Source organism: Dermochelys coriacea, chromosome 6, assembly GCF_009764565.3.
Source record: "Dermochelys coriacea isolate rDerCor1 chromosome 6, rDerCor1.pri.v4, whole genome shotgun sequence".
NCBI lineage: Eukaryota > Metazoa > Chordata > Testudines > Dermochelyidae > Dermochelys > Dermochelys coriacea.
In genome coordinates this window covers 117,327,693-117,353,101 of record NC_050073.1, presented here as the reverse complement: position 1 = coordinate 117,353,101, position 25,409 = coordinate 117,327,693, and the positions used below count along the sequence as shown (strand labels likewise).

The following is a 25,409-nucleotide window of genomic DNA, read 5'->3' as shown; positions in this document are numbered from 1 at the left end:
TTTTGGCCCAATCCTCTAATATGTCTAGGGCCCTCTGTATCCTATCCCTACCCTCCAGCGTATCTACCTCTCCTCCCACTTTAATGTCATCTGCAAACTTGCTGAGGGTGCAATCCACACCATCCTCCAGATCATGAATGAAGATATTGGACAAAACCGGCCCCAGGACCGACCCTTGGGGCACTCCACATGATACCAGCTGCCAGCTAGACATGGAGCCATTGATCACTACCCGTTGAGCCCGACAATCTAGCCAGCTTTCTATCCACCTTCTAGTCCATTCATTCAGCCCATACTTCTTTAACTTGCTGGCAAGAATACTGTGGGAGACAGTGTCAGAGCTTTGCTTAAGTCAAGGAACAACACGTCCACTGCTTTCCCCTCATCCACAGAGCCAGTTATCTCATCATAGAAGGCAATTAGATTAGTCAGGCATGACTTGCCCTTGGTGAATCCATGCTGATTGTTTCTGATCACTTTCCTCTCCTCTAAGTGCTTCAGAATTGATTTCTTAAGGGCCTGCTCCATGATTTTTCCAGGGACTGAGGTGAGGCTGGCTGGCCTGTAGTTCCCAGGATCCTCCTCCTTCCCTTTTTTTTTTAAAGATGGGCACTACGTTAGCCTTTTTCCAGTCGTCGGGGACCTCCCCCGATCGCCATGAGTTTTCAAATATAATGGCCAATGGCTCTGTAATCACATCCATCAACTCCTTTAGCGCTCTCGGATGCAGCGCATCCGGCCCCATGGACTTGTGCTCATCCAGCTTTTCTAAATAGTCCCAAACCACTTCTTTCTTCATAGAGGGCTGGTCACCTCCTCCCCATGCTGTGCTGCCCAGTGCAGCAGTCTGGGAGCTCACCTTGTTAGTGAAGACAGACAAAAAAAGCATTGAGTACGTTAGCTTTTTCCACATCCTCTGTCACTAGGTTGCCTCCCTCATTCAGTAAGGGGTCCACGCTTTCCTTGACTTTCTTCTTGTTGCTAACATACCTGAAGAAACCCTTATTGTTACTCTTAACATCTCTTGCTAGCGACAACTCCAGGTGTGATTTGGCCTTCCTGATATCACTCCTACATGCCCGAGCAATATTTTCATACTCTTCCCTGGTCATTTGTCCAATCTTTCACTTCTTGTGAGCTTCTTTTTTGTGTTTAAGATCAGCAAGGATTTCACTGTTAAGCCAACCTGGTCGTCTGCCATATTTACTATTCTTTCTACACATCGGGATGGTTTGTCCCTGTAACCTCCATAAGGATTCTTTAAAATACAGCCAGCTCTCCTGGACTCCTTTCCCCCTCATGTTGTTCTCCCAAGGGATCCTGCCCATCAGTTCCCTGAGGTTGTCAAAATCTGCTTTTCTGAAGTCCAGGGTCCATCTTTCTTCCCTGTATCAGGATTCTGAACTCGACCATCTCTTGGTCACTGCCTCTCAGGTTCCCATCCACTTCTGCTTCCCCTACTAATTCTTCCCGGTTTGTGAGTAGCAAGTCAAGAATAGCTCTGCCCCTAGTTGGTTCCTCCAGCACTTGCACCAGGAAATTGTCCCCTACACTTTCCAAAAACTTCCTGGATTGTCTGTGCACTACTGTATTGCTCTTCCAGCAGATATCGGGGTGATTGAAGTCTCCCACGAGAACCAGGGCCTGCGATCTAGTAACTTCCATGAGTTGCCGGAACAAAGCCTCATCCACCTCATCCCCCTGGTCTGGTGGTCTATAGCAGACTCCCACCATGACATCACCCTTGTTGCTCACGCTTCTAAACTTAATCCAGAGACACAGGTTTTTCTGCAGTTTCATACTGGAGCTCTGAGAAGTCATGCTGCTCCCTTACATACAGTGCAACTCCCCCACCTTTTCTGCCCTGCCTGTCCTCCTTGAACAGTTTATATCCATCCATGACAGTACTCCAGTCATGTGAGTTATCCCACCAAGTCTCTGTTGTTCCAATCACATCGTAATTCCTTGACTGTGCCAGGACTTTCAGTTCTTCCTGCTTTTTTCTCAGGCTTCTTGCATTTGTGTATAGGCACTTGAGATAACTTGCTGTTTGTCCTGCTTTCGTAGTATGAGGCAGGAGCCCTCCCCTTTCACGCTCTCCTGCTTGTGCTTCCTCCTGGTATCCCACGTCCCCACTTACCTCAGGGCTTTGGTCTCCTTTCCCCGGTGAACCTAGTTTAAAGCCCTCCTCACTAGGTTAGCCAGCCTGCTTGTGAAGATGCTCTTCCCTCTCTTCATTAGGTGGAGCCCATCTCTACCTAGCACTCCTCCTTCTTGGAACACCATCCCATGGTCAAAGAATCCAAAGCCTTCTCTCCGACACCACCTATGAGGCCATTCGTTGACTTCCATGATTCGATGGTCTCTACCCAGGCCTTTTCCTTCTACGGGGAGGGTGGACGAGAATACCACTTGCGCCTTAAACTCCTTTATCCTTCTTCCCAGAGCCACATAGTCTGCAGTGATCCGCTCAAGGTCATTCTTAGCAGTAGCATTGGTGCCCACGTGGAAAAGCAAGAAGGGGTAGCAATCCGAGGGCTTGATGAGTCTCGGCAGTCTCTCTGTCATATCGTGAATCCTAGCTCCTGGCAAGCAGCAGACTTCTCGGTTTTCCCGGTCAGGGCGGCAGATAGATGACTCAGTCCCCCTGAGGAGAGAGTCCCCGACCACCACCACCCGCCGCCTCCTCTTGGGAGCGGTGGTCGTGGAACCCCCATCCCTAGGACAGTGCATCTCATGCCTTCCAATTGGCGGAGTTTCCTTCTGTTCCCTTCCCTCAGATGCATCATCTAGTCCACTCTCTGCATTAGTACCTATGGACAGAACATGAAAATGGTTGCTTACCTGTATCTGCGCTGCTGGTACATGGACGCTCCCCTTTCTTCTTCTGGAGGTCACCATGCTGCTAAATTTCTTCACTGTTGTCCTATCCCCGCTGCACAGCCTGCTCTGAATCTTCAGAACATTGTGCCTGTAGAAGCGTATCCTGACGTCTGTCCAGGAAATCTTCAGTTTCTCTTATGCAACGCAGGGTCGATACTTATTTCTCTAGACCTTGAACCTTCTCTTCCAATATGGAGATCAGCTTGCACTTTGTACAGACAAAGTCGCTTCTGTCCTGTGGAAGAAAGACAAACGTGGCACATCCAGAGCAGGTCACAACAGCTGACCGTTCCCCATCCATATTACCTTCCTTCTACGAGCTTCCTCAGGAGTTGTAGTAACTACTCAGAGAAGCCGGCAAGATCTAAGCCTCAGTGGGCTCTCCCCAGGCTAACTTTCTCTGTTGCTGCTTCAAGGAGTCGTGCAGAGTGGGGCAAGATCCTGACTCTGCTCCCCAGCTGGAGTGCCGGAGTGGGGCAAGCCCCAGGCCCTGCTTCCCAGTGGGAGCTCAAGGGCTGGATTAAACCATCTGGAGGGCCAGATATGGCCCCCGGGCAGTAGTTTGCCCACCTCTGTTCTAGGTGCTGTACAAACGCAGAACAAAAAGACACAATCCCTGACTCAAGGAGTTTACAATCTGACCAGGTACTTTTAGATTGTAGTAACTTAATCTCAGCCGGGAGGGTAATTAAACCTAACAGGAGCTGAAGAATCCACCCCCTCCCTTGAAGTCTTCAAATCCAAGACTAGATGCTTTCTGAAAAGTATGGCTAAAAAGACAAGTTATTGGGCCTCGATTCTATGGCCTGTGTTATACAGGAGGTCAGACTTGATGGCGTAATAGTCCCTTCTGACCTTGAAATCCTGTGAACCTAATTAGGGTTGTACCATGTATATGTACGTCCTGCTCGCACTCATGTTTAAAGTGTAACTTCGGGAAATTTGGGGACTTTTGCAGAAAGCTTAAGCTGAATGACTTGTTCTCAAAGGGACATTGTCCCTTCCAAATGTCTAACAAATTCTGCGTAAACGATAAAGTGGAATGATAAGGCCTTGCACCCCAGACTTTGTACTTTGATGCAATAGGCATGTTTTGAAGCGTTCTAACTGAAGAACGTGTCAGGAAGCAGAGTTTTGACTTTTATCCTTCACATTAATGAATATTCAGCAGCATTTGTATTGTTTGCCTGCTAGCTAAGGTTCTTCTCTCCTTTTCAAGTTTTTTACTGTTTTTTGTTAGAAACTGTAATTTGCTGGGCTTGTATCTGTCTTGCAAATGATACATAAACATAAAGACTGCAGTTGTATAGTAATTATGAATCCCAATAGCTCTAGAGCTGCAGCCATCTCAAAAATACCTTGTCTGAGTGGCCACGTCTGTCTTTTAAATACTAAAATAGAAATAAATCTTTACCTAGTCTCTTCCTTGTTCTTTCATTCAGACTTAAATCTATTGATGTTTTTATGTAAGCTAGGATCTTTGAAAACACCAGATGTGTTCTGAGGATAGTGTCTATATATTTATAGCTTTCAGTTTGAAAATCTGAAACAAAGAGAACTAAAGTTCCGGTCCTGTGGTGAAGGTATGGGATTTGAGCATCAGGAAATAGGGTTTTTTTTTTTCCTAGCTCTGCCACTGATTCACTGCATTGCTTTAGGCCAGTGGTTCTCAAACTGTGGGTCAGGACCCCAAAGTAGGACATGACCCCATTTTAATGGAGTCGCCAGGGTTGGCATTAGTCTTGCTGGAGCCTTAGCTGAAGCCTGAGCCCCACGGCCCGGGGCCAAAGACCAAGGGCTTCAGCCTTGGGCAGCAGGGCTCGGCTAACAGTTTCCATGCCCGGGACTGAAGCCCTTCGGCTTTGCCCTCCTACCCCCCACCCCCCCTTGTCAGAGTAGCGGGGCTCAGGTAGGCTCAGGCTTTGGTCCGCCCTCCTGGGGTCGTGTAGTAATTTTTGTTGTCAGAAGGGAGTCGCAGTGCAATGAAATTTGGGAACCCCTGCTTTAGGCAAATTACTTCACTTCCCCATGCTCTATTTCCCTATCTGTAGAGTAGGAGAAATGGTACTTGGGGCCTTTTAAAAATCTATGAATTTGCCTTCCCTATTGAGAAGACATGTTTTGTTTTGGGAAACTTTTGGTTGTGGGGAGCAAAACTTTCTTGCCAGGTGTGGGATACCTTTTTAAAAACTCTTTGATTCCAGCATACTGCAGATTAATTCAACTTGTAACTCTCAGGTAGCAAGTGACAATAAGAGCTTTCGTGGCTGTGCAAGCAAATCAAATGGTCACATTTGTGTAAACCCTAAGGTGTGAAATGAGATTTCAGGCTGTGATGTTGAGAAGGGACACTTTAATTTAATTTAAGCTTGGATGCGGGGAGGATTGTGCAGACCTAGGGCTTGTACCTCCTTTAAAAAAAAAATTACTTGAATTTGACTTTAAAAAATGGCTTCCCTTAATTAAAAATAACATTTCCAGAGCTAGATCCTCAGCTGGTGTAAAATGTGCCAAGTTCTCTTGAGTATGTTGCCCTGGTGTGTTACTGGCTCACAGTAACTGAGGATCTTCCCCTGGAATCATAAAGGTTGTCCTCTAATGCTGAAAACTTTAGCTGACCATGTAGACCAGACAGAACTGTTTGCGGTACCTACACACTAAGTCTAAAATATTTTTTAATAATGCTGCAAGAGGTCCACATCGGCTAAAAAAGGAGCTAGCATGGGGCTAATTGGCATCAGAGTGACTTTTGACTCGTCTTGGAGTGAGACGATAAAAGATAGAGAAGGAATCAGAGGGCTTGGGTCAGTTCTTCTTGAAGCTCTCAGCACTGGAACAGAATGGTCGTGTATCCCACTGTCTTTCGTCTACAGCAGTTGCCCACTGGCAACTTCTCGATTTAGCTACAGCTGGAAAAAAAAAAAGATTATGGCCATAAGAGAACAAAGGTGTCTTTTTTTTAATTAGCACAGTCATCAAGGTTGCTGGAACTGTAAATGTCAAACCGGAACAGAAATCTTCAGCATGTAAATGGGTGCCTTTGATTCCGAGTCTCTTCTCAGTAGATCTCAACACACTTGGACAAAGTGGATACTCAAGCATTTCCTGTCCCCTCTCTTTCTTTCTGTAGGATTTAGTAGCTAGAAGGAAGGGACACAGAGGATTTTGGCCATGGCCCCAAGAAAAAGAAGTGGACGGGGGATCTCATTCATCTTCTGCTGCTTCCGAAGCAACGACCATCCGGAGATCACCTACCGGCTTCGCAATGACAGCAACTTCGCCCTACAGACCATGGAGCCGGCGTTGCCAATGCCCCCGGTGGAAGAGCTGGATGTCATGTTCAGTGAGCTTGTGGTGAGTGTTGCATGTTTCTCATGGCAATGGGGTAGCTATTTTTGGGAGGGCACCACCATCCTGCTCATGACGTCCATGGCAAATCTCCCACTGACTTTAATAGGTGCAAGGTCAGGAGGAGTGATTTCAAATGAGCTTTTGACAGGAACATCGGGGTTTGCTGCTGTTGGTGATTGGACAGCCCCCTGAGCCTTGAATTCCCATTGGATGCACCAGTGACTTCCAGCAATGCATGGTGAATTCCATTGGTTGATACAGAGCTCCTGTAAAAGAGTATTACTCTCTCCCCACAGAACATGTGGAGTTTTGAGGCTCTAGCGCTTTTCAATCTCACTCCTGGAAGAAAACCCACTCTAACGTCAGTCTTTTCCCCAGACCGCATTCTATTCATGGTGGCTATTTCCTTTTCAGTATATTGCTTTGTTTAGGTCTGATAATGTGCCTGAGAAATGCATATTCCCTGCCCTGTGGAGCTTGGGCTCTAGTTCAGGCACAGATGATGCCATGAGCAACTGTAGTGCTTGTGAAAGAGAGAATCTAACTATGCCTGAGCCAGGAGGCCATAAGCATGTAGTGTAGGCTGGCATGGGTAGGTGGGTAACTTTCCACTCACTGCGCTGCCAGTGCAACCTAGTCAGTGCTCACCTGCACCCCAGTCTTGGACCTCTCCCAAGGGCAGGCTGCCAACTGAGCTGAATATTTTGATTGGTCTCATCCGTAGCCCTGTTTAAACCTATCTCCTTGTCAGTTATGATTCCCAGAGTGGAAGGGCAGGCTGTGGTGAAGAACCACTGGTAACCTGAAAAGGGACTGGAATGGTTGGGTGGGAAGCAGCTAGGTAGATGGAGCTTAGGCATCTTGGAAAGTTAATGCTCTGGAAGTAGAAATGTAGGTGGCTTGCCCAACTGAGAGTGGTCTCCCATTGCTCCATGGCTGCTGTTACATGGCATGACTGGCCAAGGGAGGACTGAGAGCACCGGCTGATCAGAAGGATCCATCCCAGTGCTGTGGCAATGCAGGTGGCCATGAGGCCTAAGCAGTAAATATGGGCATGTCCTCTACTCCATACTAATAGTGTGTTCCTGTTGTTCCAACTGCTGCAATCTCCTACTTCTCTGCAGCCCATGGGGATGTGGTACTCTCCCAAGTGGCATGTGGCTTCTTAAACTGTAATTTTGGGCAGCAGGAGTGAGGGCAGTGAGCATGAGGCTGAGCGCAAAATGGTGGTGTTTTGGTTCTTGTTCTGGTGTGACAGTGCCTATGCTAGGCTGTCTCTTGAAAGGGCCCCATGGTATACCCAAAGCATCAATGATTCTTGTGCCCTGTACGCTCTGATTGGAAGGGGAAGGAACTAAAGTGCGTGTAAACCCAAGCGTTAGCATTACAGCTGAGCGAAATTTGGAATTTCTGTCCCACAGGAAATGCCAACCTTTTAGCACTTGGTTTTTGTCCCAAATCAAAATTAAAAATTGAAATTTTTTTTTTTTGTGGAACAGAATTTTGCCCCAATTTTGACATTCCTGAAGGCAAAATGTTTTGGTTTTTAGTTTGTTGAACTGACTCAAAACTAAGTATTTCGGGTCAGTTCAGCATTAATGGATTTTGCCATTGTGGTTTGTTACCTCATAGAAGTTGCATTTTGAGAGCTTAATGCACCCATCCTCCCATATGGGTCAGACTTCCTGGATTGTATCTCCTGTCATGTAGCTTGGTCAAATGGGAAATCCACATTGCACTATGGGAGATGCAGTCTTCCAGGGCATCTGGCCCATAGGAGATACTGGGACCTGTATCAACAACTCTGATAAGGAAATATAATTTATTATTTTGTTGAACTGATTTGAAACATTTCAAGTTGGTTCAATAAAACAATGTCCAGGTTGAACCGACCCAAAACAAAATATTTCCATTTGATTTTCCTGATGGAAAATTGAAAAATTTCAGCTAAATCTAAATCTTCCCATGGAGCATCTTGATTTTGTGGAAGATGAGTGGTTTTTTTTCCCTGGAAAGCCATTCAATGGAAAATTCCTGGCCAGCTCTGGTTAGCATAGCCAAACTGAACATAAGAGCGTGCTATGATCCAGCGTCAGCTTAGCCATGCTAAGCCTACAGATCCATCTAGCGATGGGGGAGCCTCCCTGGAGGATCAGGTTTGGAGACTTATTAGAACCAATTAAACACCAGGCCTGGGGTTCATACGGAATCCCTGTCTACAGAAGAGGCCCTGAGAGCTCTCCTTCCCACTAGCCCTGAAGGATATGGTGGTTTCTTTTTGCATGGAAAGACTGTCCTGCTACCTCTTCCAATGCCTTATTGGTATATGGACCACTCTCTCCATTCATGATTTTTTTTGCACTCCTCCTGGCTGGCCTCAGGTGATTAGGTGATGTATAAGTGACTTCTCTCCTCCCTCTGCCCACACACACTGCTAGGGAGCAGCCACTCCTTGCTGTCAAGTTTTTTGTTTTCCCCTAACAGGCTGGGAGAATGAGCTCAAAATTCAGCCACTCCCTGTGAGAGGAGTCAGCTGTGGCCCAATCCTAGCCACCTGATTGCATGAGGGCAGACTAATCCAATGGGAGGAAACAGCCCCCATACCATAGAACTGTGTAACCAGTCGCAACACACCAGCTCTGCCTGAAATTCAAAGAAACCATGTGGAAACCCTGCAGCTAAGCTCCCACTTTTTGCTTCCCACTCTCCCTATTACAAATATCTATAAGAAACTTTCAGAGATTTTCCCAGTGTTTGCAAGACTGTTCTGATTTCTCTAACATTTTGCAAACTCAAAAATAGGCAAATTTTCACCAGGGAGAGTTTTTAAAAATAAATAAAAACGTTGCTGCAAATCCTTTTGGCCAGCTCGTTTTGCTACACCTAGCCCCTTCTTCTTACTGCTCGCAGTACCTGTCGGTGTTGAGTATTAGATTTCAGCATTAGTTAAATGATTTGGAAAATGTCCCACTGTTTCTGTATAAGCCCACTGTGTAACATTTGGAACAGTGACAGGAAAACCAGCTGGGGGTGTTGGGCTGATTTTACACTTGCTGAAGCCTGACGGGCTGAAAGGTGTGTCTTTAAAACCCTGGCAGCCCTGATGCTGCCACACAGTTCACACTCGACAACTTGGAACCGCTCTACGAGCGGCTTCTTCCCTCTGTTTATTTAAAAAGACATTTTGAATCCACTTAATTACTTTGGCAAACAGGGATGAGGTGATTTGAAATATGCGGAAAGAATCTTGAGGCTTCACGCATTGAAGTTGATGTTAGGGCAGGCCTAGAGTTATAGGGTTTTTTCTAGGTTGTACTTGTTTATGGATTTGTGCCATGTATCAGTGATGTGATACGATTTGTTTTACACTAGCACCCAGCATCCCCGGCTGAGATCAGGGCCCTGTTGGGCTAAACAATGTGCAAACACTGGCTTTCTACAAATCAACAAACATTAGTGTGAGAGGCTAGCTTCAAATGTACATTGCCAGTGCTTTAGCTTTTAATCTGTAAAGCATTCTCCATGGGAGTTGGGTAAGCGTCTAAAAACACTCTCCCACGTTCAGCCCCCAGTTTGACTTGTGGAATCCTATTGTTGTTGACGAGAGTAGCACCTAGGGGGTCCCCACCAAGATCAAAGCCCCAGTGAGATTCAGGCTGAAGGTGTAAATTGCAGCTCAAGGAGCCCATCCCCAAGCTAGCTCTGATCAAGCTAGCTCCCTAAAAGCAGAGTGTAGCCGTGCTGGCACAGGCAGCGGGAATGGCTAGCTGCCCCAAGTACATGCGTAGCGTCTTGGGTGTGCCAGTACTCAGGGCAGTGAGTCCCTCCTGCTGCGTGTGTCGCTGGTGGCTAGGCTCCACTTTTAGCACGCCAGCTCGATCAGAGCTACAGCAGGTATGTCTGCTTGAGCTGGGATTTATGCCTCCGGCTCAAAGGGCAGACCTACCCACAAGGAGGTTAAGTGACTTGCCCAAGATCACACAGGAAGTTGATGGCACAGCTTTAACACAGATCTTCTGAGTCCAGTCCAATGCATCTAACCATAAGGGCCATCTGTCTTTGCTGGCTCTTTCTAGCCATATTTCTCTGCTTTTTATTGTTGTAGACTATGGGACCTCATGATGAATTTTCTCCCCTCTGCACCCCCCTCCCCAAAAAATAAAATAGAATTAGGATTTAAGCAATGTATTATCTCAGATATTTTAGTCTGGAGACTTGGCAGTACCATCCAGGAGCCCTGATGATGAAATAAGGCTAGCCTTTTGTTGGGAGGATCGTACAGCAAGCACTAGTAGTTGCAAGTTAGCAAACTTAGTGTTGCAAATCCCATTTATTCTCCTACCTAGTGTGGCAAGTCTGCTTCCTTTGGGTCAGTCCTGGAAAACTTATCTGGGTTGGATGTTTAGGACGTGACTATTCATCTGAAAACCTGTCACATTTTTAACATGAGCAATCAGCAATTAGTTCCAGAGCAAAGACCAAAGACCAGAGATTGTGCACTGAATGTGTGATGGGGGCGTCAGTTGCACCGTATGTTTGCCTACTCCGAAGCCGGGTTTGCCAAAGGCTTACCTTCTGCTGCCCACCGCACCTGTGGTCTTTAGTAATCTTGGGTGCAATGCAGTTGATTTTAGCTGGTGTACCGAGACTTCCACAGTGATGTTTGCTTTTGATCTAATGATACCATGAACTGTCTCCAGACCTGTGAATATACAGATGTTTCTCTGGAGGAACAGCAACAAAACAGAGAGCCAGATTCTTTAGGTAGATTGTTAAGCTAATCAGGCCAGCCCCTAAACTTCTGCTCCTAGTGATCCCGACAGGAAGAGGAGAATTCATACTGGCTACAAAGGAAAATCTAGCAGACTGTGGCCTCCTTTGACTTAAAGAAACTGAAAATATTGCAATTTTTGATGGCAGAGGTTCACTCTTCCCCTTCTTCCTTCCACACGACGTCAATGACTTTGCAGCTGGGAGTTCTGGGAATGCAGCTCCAATGGGCACTATGCCCCATCTGAAAGAGTTCATTGTCTCTTGTTCAGTCAGGGCTTCAGCGACCCAGAGCCACCCAAGGAGGAGCAGCTGTATGGACGTAGGCCTCCACAAAAGCAACGTGTTCCACTGCAAGTTAGCTGCTGTGTGCTTCACGGTTCCCTGGGAACTGTTCAGGTTGCTGGGACAACCTGCAGGGCTTTCACTGAACGCCGAGCTGGGTGATGCCACCAGCTTGGACTTTCAAGTTTTGCTGAGAAATCCTTTCATACTCTAACCAAAACAGCCCAATGTGTTCTATGAGCTCTAGACAGGAAGAGTTCAGTTTCACTTGGACCTAATGATGAGGACCTAATTAGCCCCAGCAGGCAACATTGGTTTGTTTTATACTGTTGCCCCTTTTTCAGATACCCGAGTCCCACTTGTGACACCAGCATTGCCCCTCTGCCAAATGGTAGCAGAATTCTGGGGACTTCCAGGTTGGCTTCCCATTGGAAACCAGTGACGTGGATTCTTGGTATAGTCACACTGTAACTTTCTTTTTCCACATATACACTATACCTGGAACAGAGGCAGTCGCAAACAGCATGCAGGCATGTCAGCCCGCGCACCAATGCATGGCTTCCAGGAGGCTCATCTTTTTCAAGAATTGTCTCCAAATACAGTGAAAAGGCAGAGAGCAAACTCTCTGCCATCTTCCACAGCTTCTCTTAAAATGCTATTGCATATCGAGGCTAACAACAATATAGCATTTCTTCAAAGACTAAAAACTTGTTTGCACGCTAAGCAAAAGAATTTTCAAGTCTACGTGTAACAGCACCATCTGGTAGCTTCTACCATAACAATACTTCACATTTCATGCCTACAACTAGTCTTTCCATGGATTTAGTGAATGATTGATTCCCTTACAGCGCCTTAGTACCTGCTGTTATGCTGAAGTTGGGGGAGGGATAGCTCAGTGGTTTGAGCATTGGCTTGCTAAACTCAGGGTTGTGAGCTCAATCCTTGAGGGGGCCATTTAGGGATCTGGGGCAAAAATTGGGCATTGGTCCTGCTTTGAGCAGCGGGTTGGACTAGATGACCTCCTGAGGTCCCTTCCAACCCTGATATTCTGTGATTCTATGATTCTAAAACATGGAGTGTGTTGTGTTGCACAACATCCCCCATGGGTTAGGCAAGTGCACTTTATATGCACTTCCAGATGGATAAAGGAAAGCACAGAGAAGTTAAATGCCTTGCCCAAGGAAAGTCAAAATAAGTTTGTAGCAATAGATTGGAATTCAGTTCCAATCACTAGATCAGTTCTCCAAAATATTCCCTGACACAAAGACATTTTATTGTGGCTTGTGCTGAAGGCAGTGATGACGGCACTGGGGGATAATTTAGTGTAAATTTTAATTATGAATTTACTTACGGCTGGCTGAAGATACTTCTCCCAAGGCAGGACAGAAACAGCTACTGTTTGGCTTGTGGCTGCTGCAGGATGCTGTCCTTCCTGCACACAGTTATCTTAATAAAATTGTAAGAACGACTCCAGTCAGGGTGGGGTATGAGGACTGGATGCTGTAGGTATTATGTTCCTGCTCCTCATTGGGAATCAGATGATGCTCTCTGAGCTGCTGCTAAATGTGGGCTGTGAAGTTGCCTGCTTTTTGTTTATCGTTTTCTTTTGGGGTCGCACCACAGAGCATTGGCTAAGGCAGGGCCCCATTGTGCTAGGCGCTGTACATACGGTTAGCAAGAGACAGTCCCCACACTGAAGGGCTCGCCATCAGGAAAACTTGCAAGTCTTGGTGCTGTTCTGTGGATATCACTTTGGCTTCCCCTTCAGAGCAGCAGGGAGGCAGCTGGTGTGTGAAGACTGGTACGCTGGGGAGGAAGCCCAGCTGAGAGAGAGCAACACAATGGGACACAGTTACCAGCAAGGGTTACCAGATTCCCAGAGTGTCTGCTGATGAAGGTTTAACCCTCCCCCTTTAAATAGCAGGATTGACTCTCACAACCAGTGTGACGGTCCCTTCATCCTCTCTGTCTGTCTGTCTGTCTGTCTTCTCCTCACTCTGAGCTTTTTAAGTGGCGTCAGACGTGTTCGCTGCAGAATTGGTTACAGCAACACTATCGTCCCATAAATAAAATAGCAACACGCAAGATAATGGACTGATTTAACCACCTGAATCTTCAAATAAGCTGGTGATCCAGGTTTGCATTGTTTCCCAGTGGGGTACCTCATGCCTGGAGCAGGCTGTGTGAAACCAATTGTATTCTGTTCAGCATCTTCTCCATTGTTTTAGTTAGAAGGGGTTGCCAAGGTACTTGGGCCTAGATCTTCAAGGGTGTGTGATACCACCTCTGAGGATCTGGGCCTGTGTCCCTTCTGCTCACATGTCCAGTGAGCTGCCTCGTGTGTCTGAAGGTGTGGTAAAGAGATTCCAAGCAGAGATACTGTAGCTTCTCATGTAAGATATTTTGCTCCCCAACCTTTGTTAAATGGGCATGGGGGAGAAAAAAACTAGTCTGCTTCCAAGAGCAGATGATTCACCACAGTTGCACCTTTAGAAATATTCCAGAGCCTGACTTGCTGCCAAGCCCTGTATCAGGCTGACTCATTTTTCCAGCTGATGAAATCCAAACACTCAGAGGGATTTACCAAAATGCCTCAGTGACTCAGGAGGACACGTCACATTTGAAGGTTGATGAGACGCTTACCTCTAAATCACTTTGGTTCTTTTGAAAATCCCACTCACCGCTCCCTATGGGGCCAGCCACTGCCGCTCCTTGGTCAACCAGGAATTCATCCAGAGCAGTGTGTTTCTTTTCTCCCACACTTCTACATCCCAAAAGCTGTGGAGCGCTGAGCAGGGAGACCTGCATCCCTAGCTCCAGTTGGCCTGGGTGGAACAGACGCTTAAGTGCAAAGAATCGTTGATATTCTGAGTTATATGTGACCGCATTAAGCGGTAATCTACTGGAGGGGAAGATATGTTCTCTGACATGGCGCAATTTCTAGCTTCCCCTTCTATAACACTGAACTCTGCTACTTCATTCAGATGCATGATGGATCAATTGGAATGAGAGATGGTTTTTATTAATAAAAAGCAGTTTGTGGTTCTAATATGCGTTTGTTTTGATATACTTGTAACGTTTCTATTCTTCAGTGTAGTGTTAGAGATTTGACTTTCAATTATCCTACTACGTGTAGGAAAGAACATCCCAAATCATTGAGATTAACACTGCATTACCTTTTAAACAGCCCATCGTGTTTATATTGCGCTGTTTGTACTACTCTGTCCCTACCTTACATGATGGTCCTAAAATGTATAATCACGATTTTTAATCCTGGGATTTCATACAACTTTGTGAACACTGCATGGCTAAGCCTACATGCCAACATTGAAAAGCAGCCAACAACAAGATGGAACGCTCCATGCATTTTAATAAGTCAATCGTGTGAAGGCTTCTGTTTTGTGCGACCCATTTTGATTACAGCGGTTTTATTCCATTGGCGACTTTGAGCACTTTTGAAGGATTTCCACTCTCCGTGTTTGACATGTGTGTTTGCATTGGGGCATCTGCTGAGGCTTCACATTCTGCATGTATAGATGACTTCATAGGGAGGATGAGAGCGAGAGAGAGAGAGAGGGAACAAACCTCATGGGATAGATGTTAGTGATGTCACTTAGTGAGTGACTGGAAGGCACTCAGATGCTATCACGATGAGGGTGATCTTATGTAGAAAAGAATGGAGTCTTTGAATCCAAGGGCCTAGTTGTATACTTGTTCATGGTATCTTTAAACTCTGATCCCAGAGCAATTAACTACTCATGGGAAAACTGTTGAAGCTTCACTTTTTGAAGTAATACACTAGTTGCAACATTACTGTGTATGTAAAACTTTAGCAGATCAATAATTCATGGCTTTCCTCTGGGGACTCTGAGAACGGCAGCCCTCCCTCCTAGCCACTAGCCCCTTAAGCACTTAGTTATTTGGTGTTTATCTTTTAATGTTTATGAACTCTGTACAGCAGTGGGCATGCTAATGCTTGTAAATTAATAGTTTTTTTTTTTTAAAAGCTGCATTAGCAATCCATTAACTTCACTAAGCGTTCAAAATGCTGTTTAGAACTCAGGATTGTCAGTAGAAGTAACACAGAAATTAGAAGAAGGTGACGTATCAAACACTGTATGTGTTAATAAGAATGGCAACTGGGAAATTAATTATTAATTGAGATTGTAATTTAAAATTGATCCTGCTAGTAAATGATTTCGCTCTTTTTGGTTTCTGTTCTTTTTAGTTTCTGGTTAGAAGAATGTGAATTTTTGCCGATGCAGAAGACATGGCATTCAGGCAACAGCTGATGCATTAGATGCAAGGCAAAAGCTTTCATATTTAAAACTTACATGCAAATGAATGCTATGGGCATAAGTGCTGTTCCTAGCCACATGGTCACTGCACTACCAGGAATTTCATGATGTTAAGATCCCCTTAGTCTGAGAAGAGCATATGTAAGACAAAATTTTATTCTAAAGTTATTTAAAATGTGTCCCATTCAAAAATGGAGATGTATTTATTGCACAAATCAAATGGAGCTATGAGAAGTTTAATATTTGCCCCATTGGGTTGGATTCTGTGGACCTCATGGGACTAACTCCCATTTGTGCACAGTGGATCCTGTGGTTGGGTCTGCTGCATACTTATTCCTGAGAAGTCACATGGGTGTTAGGAGACACAACGGAGGTCAGAGAATCTTGTGACATTGCTTTTTTGCAGAACGAGGGTTTGACTTTGGTGTCTTGGTAATAGTGTGTAAATGACCACAAAAATAGCTTCAAGGACCCCCATTTTTATGAAGTGTTTCTTTATGGTTACTCTCACTTTAGTTATTCCCTCAAGGGGACAGGAATTGGAGTCATTTTGATCGTTACTACTTGAATTACGGTAGCACCAAGGGTCTTCAACAGAGATCAGGACACCATTGAAGTAGGTGTTGCACATATACACCCTGAGAGGCAGGTGAAAGGAAAGATTATATTTCCCATGTTCTAGATGGGAAGCTGAGGTAAAGAGAGAGTAAGTGAGTTGCCCAGGGTCACACAGGGGTTCTGTAGCAGAGCCAGGAACTGAACCCAGATCTCTTGAGTCCTTAAGCACAAAACCAGCTTCCTTTCAAATGTAAATTCACTTCTTGTGGGGAAAAACCAATGGTTGGTTCATGTGTTTTCTTAAAATCGCTCCAGGAGGACACGGCAATGCAAAGACTATTTCAATGGGATGCCCAATTCCCGCTCATTAAATACCAACCACTTGGACAGCTGGGTTTTGCTTTTTTCTTCTTTCAAAACCTTATGAGCTAGTGATTTCTCTGTATTTGTGATCTATATAGTTGTTTGTTTGTCTTTCTCTGCTCCACCTGTCACTCATTAGGTAATAAACCCATACTTGTTTCTACCACCTTTATGTTTTACGCAATTGCGAGTAATCTCTTAAACATATGTTTTGATCAGTAACTGTTTGATCTAGAAGTCACACGCCTACTAATCTAGGAAATGAGAAATTTCTGCCCACACGTTCTACAGACTGGAATAAAATAATCCAGTGCGACTCTGTATCTCAGATGAACTGTTTGTGCAATTGCAATATCTGTTACAACTACCAAAACAGCACTCAGGCATTCCTTGGTGTAAGGGCCTCGCTCTGCCAAACTTGTAATTTTGTGAAGGAGACCGTATTATAATACGGTGTGAACACCGGTCACAGGTGGAAGGCAAGCAAGGAAACGTTTGCTTCAGAGAAAAACAGCTCCAAGGTGGAAAAATGACACATTCCACCAGTGAAGTGGCTTCCATGCTGTATACAATAGAAGAGGAGTGTAAGCGGTGTATGTCTGGATAGCTTGGTCACTAGCGCATCAGACTCGTAGGCTTACACGTACACAGCAGCTGGGAGGTGTGAATCCCAGCCTGGGAAGATGTACACGTGCTAGCTCCTCTTGAGCTAATGCTGTAAAAATAGCAGTGTGGCCTCAGTGGTGCAGGTGGTGACTTGGGTTAGCTGCCTGAAAACATACCTAGGATCTCTGATGGGGTTGTAGTCACAGGGCTAGCCTGACCTGCCACCCATGCCGCCGCAACCATGCTGCTATTTTCTGCATGCTAGCTCAAGTAGAACTAACACATTAATGTCTTACTGAGCTGGGAATTGCACCTCCTAGCTGCATTGTAGATGTACCCTTAATTGGAGGGTCCCGGGTTCAGGTCCCTCTTTGAGCATACATGCTTCTGGTGCTGGCCATTGTTGGAGACAGGAGGTTAAACTAGGTGGACCATGGGTCTAATCCAGTCTGGCTATTCCTGTTCCTACCTGCTCGGGTTTTGAACTGTTCCTCATGCTTTAGTAAGGATTACAGGCAAGAGTGAATGGAGATAGGTATTGCTTTGCTGTTAGTGTGGCTAAGAAATAGCCTGAGCAGGGAGGAGTTTTGCTAAAAATCATTCTTGGCTTTCCTCCAGATTGTTTTTGCAGATTCATAGGAAATACCATGATGGAGTTGTGATACCAACTTCATGTCCAGAAAGTTGGTTAAATTACCATAAGGTCTGTAAAAAGAAAAGGAGTACTTGTGGTACTTGGAGACTAAAAAATTTATTAGAGCATAAGCTTTCGTGAGCTACAGCTCACTTCATCGGATGCAAAGGATCTGTCTGTCTGTGATGCTTTTGCCGGGAACAGATCAGGAATGCTCTTCATGACTCCTTAAAATTAGTAAGTAATCTAGCTAGAAATGCGTTGGATTTCTTTTTGTTTAATGGCTGGTAAAATAGCTGTGCTGAATGGAATGTATATTCCTGTTTGTGTTGTTTTGTAACTTAAGGTTTTGCCTAGAGGGATTCTCTATGTTTTGAATCTGATTACCCTGTAAGGTATTTACCATCCTGATTTTACAGAGGGGATTTTTTTCACTTTCTCTTTAATTAAAATTCTTCTTTTAAGAACCTGATTGCTTTTTCGTTGTTCCTAAGATCCAAGGGTTTGGGTCCGTGTTCACCTATGGAAATTGGTGAGGATTTTTATCAAGCCTTCCCCAGGAAAGGGGGTGTAGGGCTTGGGGGGATATTTTGGGGGGAAGACGTCTCCAAGTGGGCTCTTTCTCTGTTCTTTAACACGCTTGGTGGTGGCAACGTAGGATTCAAGGACAAGGCAAAGTTTGTACCCTGAGGAAGTTTTTAACCTAAGTTGGTAAGAATAAGCTTAGGGGGTCTTTCATGCAGGTCCCCACATCTGTACCCTAGAGTTCAGAGTGGGGAAGGAACCTTGATATTCTATGCATCTGTTGTAGTGAGTTGTAGCTCACAAAAGCTTATGCTCTAATAAATTTGTTAGTCTCTAAGGTGCCACTCCTTTTTCTTTTTATGGATATAGACTAACACGGCTGCTACTCTGAAACCTTTCATAAGGTCTGTGGAACCAGACGTTGTACATTGTATCCAGTATCAGTGCCATTCAGTCCAGTCTCTCTGACCCCAAAGGTAGTCTTCCTCAGAGCACCATGCAAAGAAAGGGAATCACAATTCCCCTGGCCCTAAGGCCTTGTCTACACTAGAAAATTAGGTTGCTTTAACTACATCTGTCAGGGGCATGAAAAGTCAACACTCTTGAGTCGCGGCATTAAGCTGACCTAAGTCCCTGTGTAGATGGAGCTAGGTCAACAGAAGAATTCTTCCATCGACCTAGCTACCACCTCTCAGGGAGGTGGATTACCTACGCCGATGGGCGAATCCTTCCCAACTGCATAAGTTGTATCTACACTGAAGTACTACAGTGTTGTAGCTGGGCCGCAGTAGAGTTTTAAATGTGGACAAACCGTAGACACCTACGCCACTGCTCTTTAAGATTGGGCAAAAGCTTCCCCCTCCACAGGGCACCCCAAAATGGAATACCACATCTTTACTAGCCTTACAAATTGGGTCTTAAAGGCAAAGGTTAGCTCAGGCGTATAGCCTAGACATTAAGCTGAATGTGAGCACAGCTACAAAGAATATTAGTTGAGCAAGAGGGGACTTGCATATTATAACACCAGCTGCCAGCTACCAGCTGCTGCCAGCTTGTGCTAAACATCTCACTAAAGAGCTGAATCACAAGATCCAGAAATTCCGTCCTCCAGGGATGTCTTTGCTTTGTACAGTCTGTGAGTTAAAATCACACTTGCCCTATGGGGCGGGAGTGTCAAAAACAACAGAACCAGGAGTTCTGGGCTCTTTCAATGGAAATATCCCTGTAGCAGAGGTAGAAGTTTAGGGGTCCAGGGCTGTAAGAAAACCAGGCTCTCCTGTTCACCCTGGAACAGCCACCTCTTGTATCCAAGGAACCCAGTTTCACATTATATCAATGTCCAAAACCAATTAGGAGCTGCCCCTTCTGGCACAGCTGCAGTCTGCGTACATAATAAGCAAAGTCTTCTTTGGCTGCATTTGTCCAGTCCTGCATGCATAGCTGTTCATCTCAGTGATGTTTCAATAACACTTGTTTTATTCCCTGTTAGATCCTTCAATGTATCTTTGGTGGTAGGCAGCTGAGCACATTGAGCTGGGCAATTTTTGAGCAGTTTGTTGCAAAACCAATCATTCATGAGTACAAAACCAGCTGAACATGGGTGTCTCTCATTAGGCATCTAAATCCATATCTATACACCTAATAAACTGGCCATATTTTTTTTTCTTTTTAGAGGTGCTGAGTCCTTGCTGCTCCCTTGAGTTCTGCGGCACTGGGGGGTTCTTGGCACCTCGTAACAACTTGGCCACTTATTAGATGTATAAATACAGACTTGGGTGCCTGAAACTTCACTTAAGTGCCAACTCTACTTATTGCAGTACAGGATAGACACATCAGGTGCAGTCATTGCCCAGAGAAGCTTATGGTCTGTTTGATTTATGATTTGTATTAATCTCCAGAAATAGCAGTCTTTCACAGTAACAGATCATCAATAAGACAATAGTTACTATTTATTTTGTTTTCAAAATGAGCCTGTAACTGTAAATATTAAGAGGATTATGGGAACATGGGCTCCTCACTTTAAATACAGCCACAGTCCAGCTAGGATGTAAGATTTCACTCTTGGGTGCAGTAGCTTGCAATGGAACGCTGTTTTCAGAGTGGTTGGTGCAGTAATCCGCGCTTTGCTGGTACTGGGTGTTTAATTAAACAGCAAGAAAAAAGTTTCCATTTGACATCAGCAAAGAGGTCACAAGAGGCAACACATTTGCTTAAAGGAAGGAGATGATTAGATGGGGTGCAGAGGGAAAAATGCTGATTGCAACTTTCCTTCACACTGCAACATACTTGGGTAAATCAAATTGATGACCTCTGAGAAGAATGACTGGAAAGAAACAAAACCATGGGTGGGACCTTCAAGAAAAGAAGTAGATGCAGACTTCAACCAGTGTGTTTTTTAAATTCCCATATTGTACCAGTTAATGCAAAATGTTTTCAAAATTGCTACCTATTTTCAAAAGTGAGTCTCAGCTTCAAGAAGAAAAGTTCTAGTTTCTGAGCAGCTAGTATTATTGGCATCCTTCTAATCCATCTGCTTGAGTGTCTCATCCCTGTGGACTCTTCCCAGTCCTTGGAGGGTTTAGCGATATTCATGTAATTACATCCTGCAATCATATGTTGCACCTGCTTTTTATAATGCTGCTCATTCACTGGTCACTGCTTACTGTTGGATGTGGAGGAAAACCAAAATATAAACATCTGATTTTCAAGAAGTTTATTTAAAAAAACAAAAACAAACAAACCCTGAGCCCTGCTACATTTTGCATAAGTTCATTTTTCCCCTCCTTATAACAGGCTCCTCAACATGCTGTGTTTAAAACTACACTGGTACCCAAGTGTCTGTTCAGCGTCATAGGGCAGACTAGACTAAGGCCATGTATACACTGCAAAATTAAGTTGACCTCACTTACATCGGCATACAGCTGCCACAGTAATTACATCACTTGTGCATGTCTACACTTTGCTTCTTGTGTCGGTGATGTGTGTCCTAACCAGGAACACTTGTATTGATTGTACAGTACTGTCATTATGGGGCATCGTAGGATGGCTCCTGAAAGCCAGTAACAGTTGTCCTAAGCAATGCAGTGTCTTCACTGACGCTGCATCGACCTCGGATCTACACCACTGGTGGTGTTAAGTTGGCGTAGCAGGGGAGTTACATCTGTGGGAGTGAAATTTAAGTGTAGACTCTTCCATAGTTAAGGTCGACATAAGCTGCCTTGCATCAACCTAATTCTGTAGTGTAGACAGTAAGTGTAGCCGGGGGGGGAGGGGGGAGTGGCCGCTCCCCCTCTGAGCACAAGTGGCGCATTTTAATTTGTAGGCAGCCTTTTTTAATTTTTACTCACCCGGCGGCGTCCCAGGTCTTTGGTGGCAGGGGCTTTCACTTGCTCCGGCTTGGCGGGGGCCTTCGCTCGCTCCGGGTCCTTTGGTGGCATTTCGGACCTGGCGCACCGCCCTGTGAGTACAAGCGGGTGGCACCTCTTTTCATATCCGCTGCCCCTGGTTTTTATGCCTGCTGCCCATTTGTTCCACCTAGCTATGCCACTTGAACGAAGACCAGACCTGAAGTGTGACAAAGAGCAATACATGCAGCATCCCAACCTGCAATTCAATTATTTATCTGGGCAAGCTAACAGGGTTTCGTTCTTCATAAGACTCTTTCTACAGAAGCGTTTACAAGTATGTGCCCACCAGTCCAAAGAAAGTGGTGCTGTTGCTTGCATTTCAAAAGGCTGTTTTGCACCCGTCCGACTGTTCTTAATTCCGGTTAAGACAGACAGACGAAGGAGTTTGGTTGCGTAAACCTGGTAATTATTTAATGAATGTAGGCTGTGCTGGCCATTGTGTAAAAGAAATTCCATGAGGTAAATAGACCTCTTGAAACTTCACACCATATACACTGACTGGCAGACTGTTGTTTGTTTGTATTGCCATTGCACCTAGGAGCCCCAGTCACAGACCAGGCCCCTATCGTGCTAGGCACTGTACAAAACAGAACAGGGCTGTGGTGTTGCCCTGGAGAGATGCTCATATACTGACTCTTTGTAATGCAATAACTGGAGCTGCCAGCTTTGATTAGTTTGATTTGTGTGGACATAGCCCAGTTTTTCCATCTGGCACTGTGACCATTTGGAAATAGGTCTGTGTCAAGTTATGTGTTCCATGTTGTCTTTTGAATGTCACTTTGCGGGTAACCTTCATTGTTTATTTAGAGCCTCTGTCTTGTAGCAGGGACTAGACAGCCACTGGAGAGGCTACATTTGGGAAACTGTGACAGACCAATCAAAGGCGATCAACATTGAATGGCTCAGCCCTAGTGGAACAATGGGTTTGCTGCCGGCAGGGGCTATTTAATTTGAACCCAAACTATGTATACCTCAAAGCCAACCAGGGCTGGGGATGGGTGGGCAGGGGAGGGGAGTTGGAGCTTGGAAATTCCCCAGAGAAATGGGCAAGAAGGTTGACAGACTGTTTTAATAGCAGGTTTCAGAGTAGCAGCCGTGTTAGTCTGTATTCGCAAAAAGAAAAGGAGTACCGGTGGCACCTTAGAGACTAACAAATTTATTAGAGCATAAGCTTTCGTGAGCTATGAAGTGAGCTGTAGCTCACGAAAGCTTATGCTCTAATAAATTTGTTAGTCTCTAAGGTGCCACCGGTACTCCTTTTCTTTTTGTTTTAATAGCAGCATCCATTTTTAAGCAAGAGGCTATTCCCGTGCCAGAGGTCTGACACATGACCAAGAAGATTGGAAGAACCTCCTGGCGTAAGAAGTCTGGTCAGACCCAGGACTCATGGGGATGATAAGGTCACACCAAGGGGAATGCAGCCAGGAGTTCGTTCATTTTCCTCAGATCCAGCTCTGGTGCTCTTTAGGAGGAAAAAGGAGGCAAGAAATTCCATTGCTCAGCCCGTGTGCGCTTGTTTTACTGCCACCTGGTCACTGAAAGGTGAAACTAGAAAACTAGTGCGTTCCTAGCCAGGCGGACCCTGGGGAACATGGCTAAGCAGCTGGGAGGGCTGTGGCACTGGTTCTAGGATCCAGGCAGCTGGACTGCAAAGTCCAACTGCCCAAGGAGGGCATTGGACGTGGAGTCTGCACATGGGAGTGTGCTTAAGAGACCCAGAATGAGGAACAGTGATAAATCACTGCCCAGACCCAGGGGCTTGGAAATGTGAGAAATTCAGGAGCTGGATCCAATCACAACAGCCTGGTGTCCATCCAAAGGGTTGGCAGGATCATTTTGTGACATGTACTTTGATGCTATTAAATATCAGTGGATATAAAATAAGGGGGACATTTTCCAAGGCACCCAACTCCCAGAGATATTCAAGAGTAAATAGGTGCCTAACTGCTCTTTTTGCCTTTGAAAATCTCCCCTTGAGTATTGTGATGCTTGTTGGTGTTGTCATTCCTGTATTGCCATGTGATAAACTTATTTTTTCCAAGTTACTTCACTTTAAAGCGTTTCCTCTGGGTGAATTGGTGATGGCTGAATTTTATTATTAAGTTTTGTTTAAAAGCCCAGCACTTCCTCCTGTCCTGCCACTTTCACTGATTGATTGGGATTTGTTGGTTTACAGAATACAGAAGATGTTGCATATCAAGCTTTCCACCATGGCATACGTGACACTCAAGAAAGGGTTAAATTACTGATTAGTGTCTTTCCCTCCAACTAAGATCTGTTAATGAGTTTATTCGGCTAAGACTCGGTTCCTACTGCAGAGCCTTGGTGAGTGGAGTCTTACACCAACTAGTCAGAGTTGGAATTAGGATCTCTTACTGCTCGTGTAGTTGAATGTTTGTTTCTTTCATCGATGACGCCTCATTTTCCCAACATATCCCATCTCTGCTAAATCCCGTCTCTTTCCCTGGAATGATACAGATAATATATTAACAAAAATAATTAAGAATAAAAATGTTCTGAATCCCTTGGTCATGCCCATGTCATCTCTCATCTCAACTTCTGCTGTAATCACCACCATGATTCCCCACCTCTTCTGTCCCTCTCCCCTCCAGGTTTATAAAAACCATCTCCTGCCACCTCACTCATGTCTTGCCTTTCTTAGGTCCCTCCAGTGGCTTATGAAACTGTCTGCATCAAGATCAAAGTCCTTCAAAGCTTTTTGTAGATTTTTTTTAAAGAACCATTGTGATTGTCTAGTCTGGCATCCTGCATAACACAGCCCATAGGATTTCCTTTTATTAATTCCTGCTTCAAATCCAATAGTTGTGCTTGAACTAGAGCATCCTTTTTTAAGAAAATCATCCTATTTTGATTTAAAAATGTCCAGTGATGGAGAATCCACCACAACCCTTGGTAAGTTGTTCTAGTGGTTAATTATCCTCACTGTTAAAAAGTGCATCTTATTTCTAGTCTGAATTTGTCTAGATTCAATTTCCAGCCATTGTATCTTGCTCTACCTTTGTCTGCTAGATTGAGAGGTCTCTCTCATCTAATTTCTGTTGCCCATGTAGGTACTTGCACAACCCAACTTCTGCACAAGTCTTTCCATTCCCACCTCCTGCTTCCTAGGTTTTTCTCAAGTGATTTTTGGGTTTTTGTTTGCATGGTCCAGATTTTGTGCCTTGTTAGAACAACCTGTGATGGGTGTCTGGCAAGGACCCCTCCAAAAAAACCTTCTGAGTAACCATCAGTTCTGTAGAGCATTCCAGCTTGGAGCCCTCTTTCTTGTGGTTGTGCTTTTAAACCGGGGTGGGCAAACTACGGCCTGTGGGATTGGCCCCCCGTGGTGCCACAGGCCCCGTGCTGCTTTCAGAAGCAGCTGGTGTAGGTAGCAGTTTACTACAATAGTAGTTTCTTACAATCCATTACATATCAGTAACACATTCCTACGCGGAGCAGTTGAATACACTACACCAGCCGCTTCCCTGCACCACTTTAGGTAAGCAGCGCCAGGCCGGAGCCTGAACCCCTCCTGCACCCCGCCCCCCAACTCCCTGAGTGCACCTCGCACCCCTCCTGCACCCCAACCCCTGCCCTGAGCTCTCTGCCCCAATCCCTTGCCCTGAGCCCATTCCTGCACACCGCACCCTCTCCCATGCCTCGCACTTCCTCCTGCACCCCTGCCCCGGCCCTGCGTACAATTTCCCCACCCAGATGTAACCTTCAGCC

The 25,409-nt window shown here is 45.2% G+C and overlaps 1 protein-coding gene across 7 annotated transcripts in view; it reads left to right on the top strand.

Annotated features, from left to right (window-relative positions):
• Window positions 1-25,409, top strand: part of DAAM1 (dishevelled associated activator of morphogenesis 1) — a 185,860-nt gene that overhangs the window by 61,999 nt on the left and 98,452 nt on the right. For all 7 annotated transcript variants that reach the window (XM_038406734.2, XM_043516130.1, XM_038406735.2 and 4 more), the window contains exon 2: window positions 6,014-6,237. In XM_038406734.2, coding sequence (XP_038262662.1) covers window positions 6,055-6,237 — 183 coding nt within the window. In that variant the 5' untranslated portion in view covers window positions 6,014-6,054. The remainder of the gene's footprint in view (window positions 1-6,013; window positions 6,238-25,409) is intronic.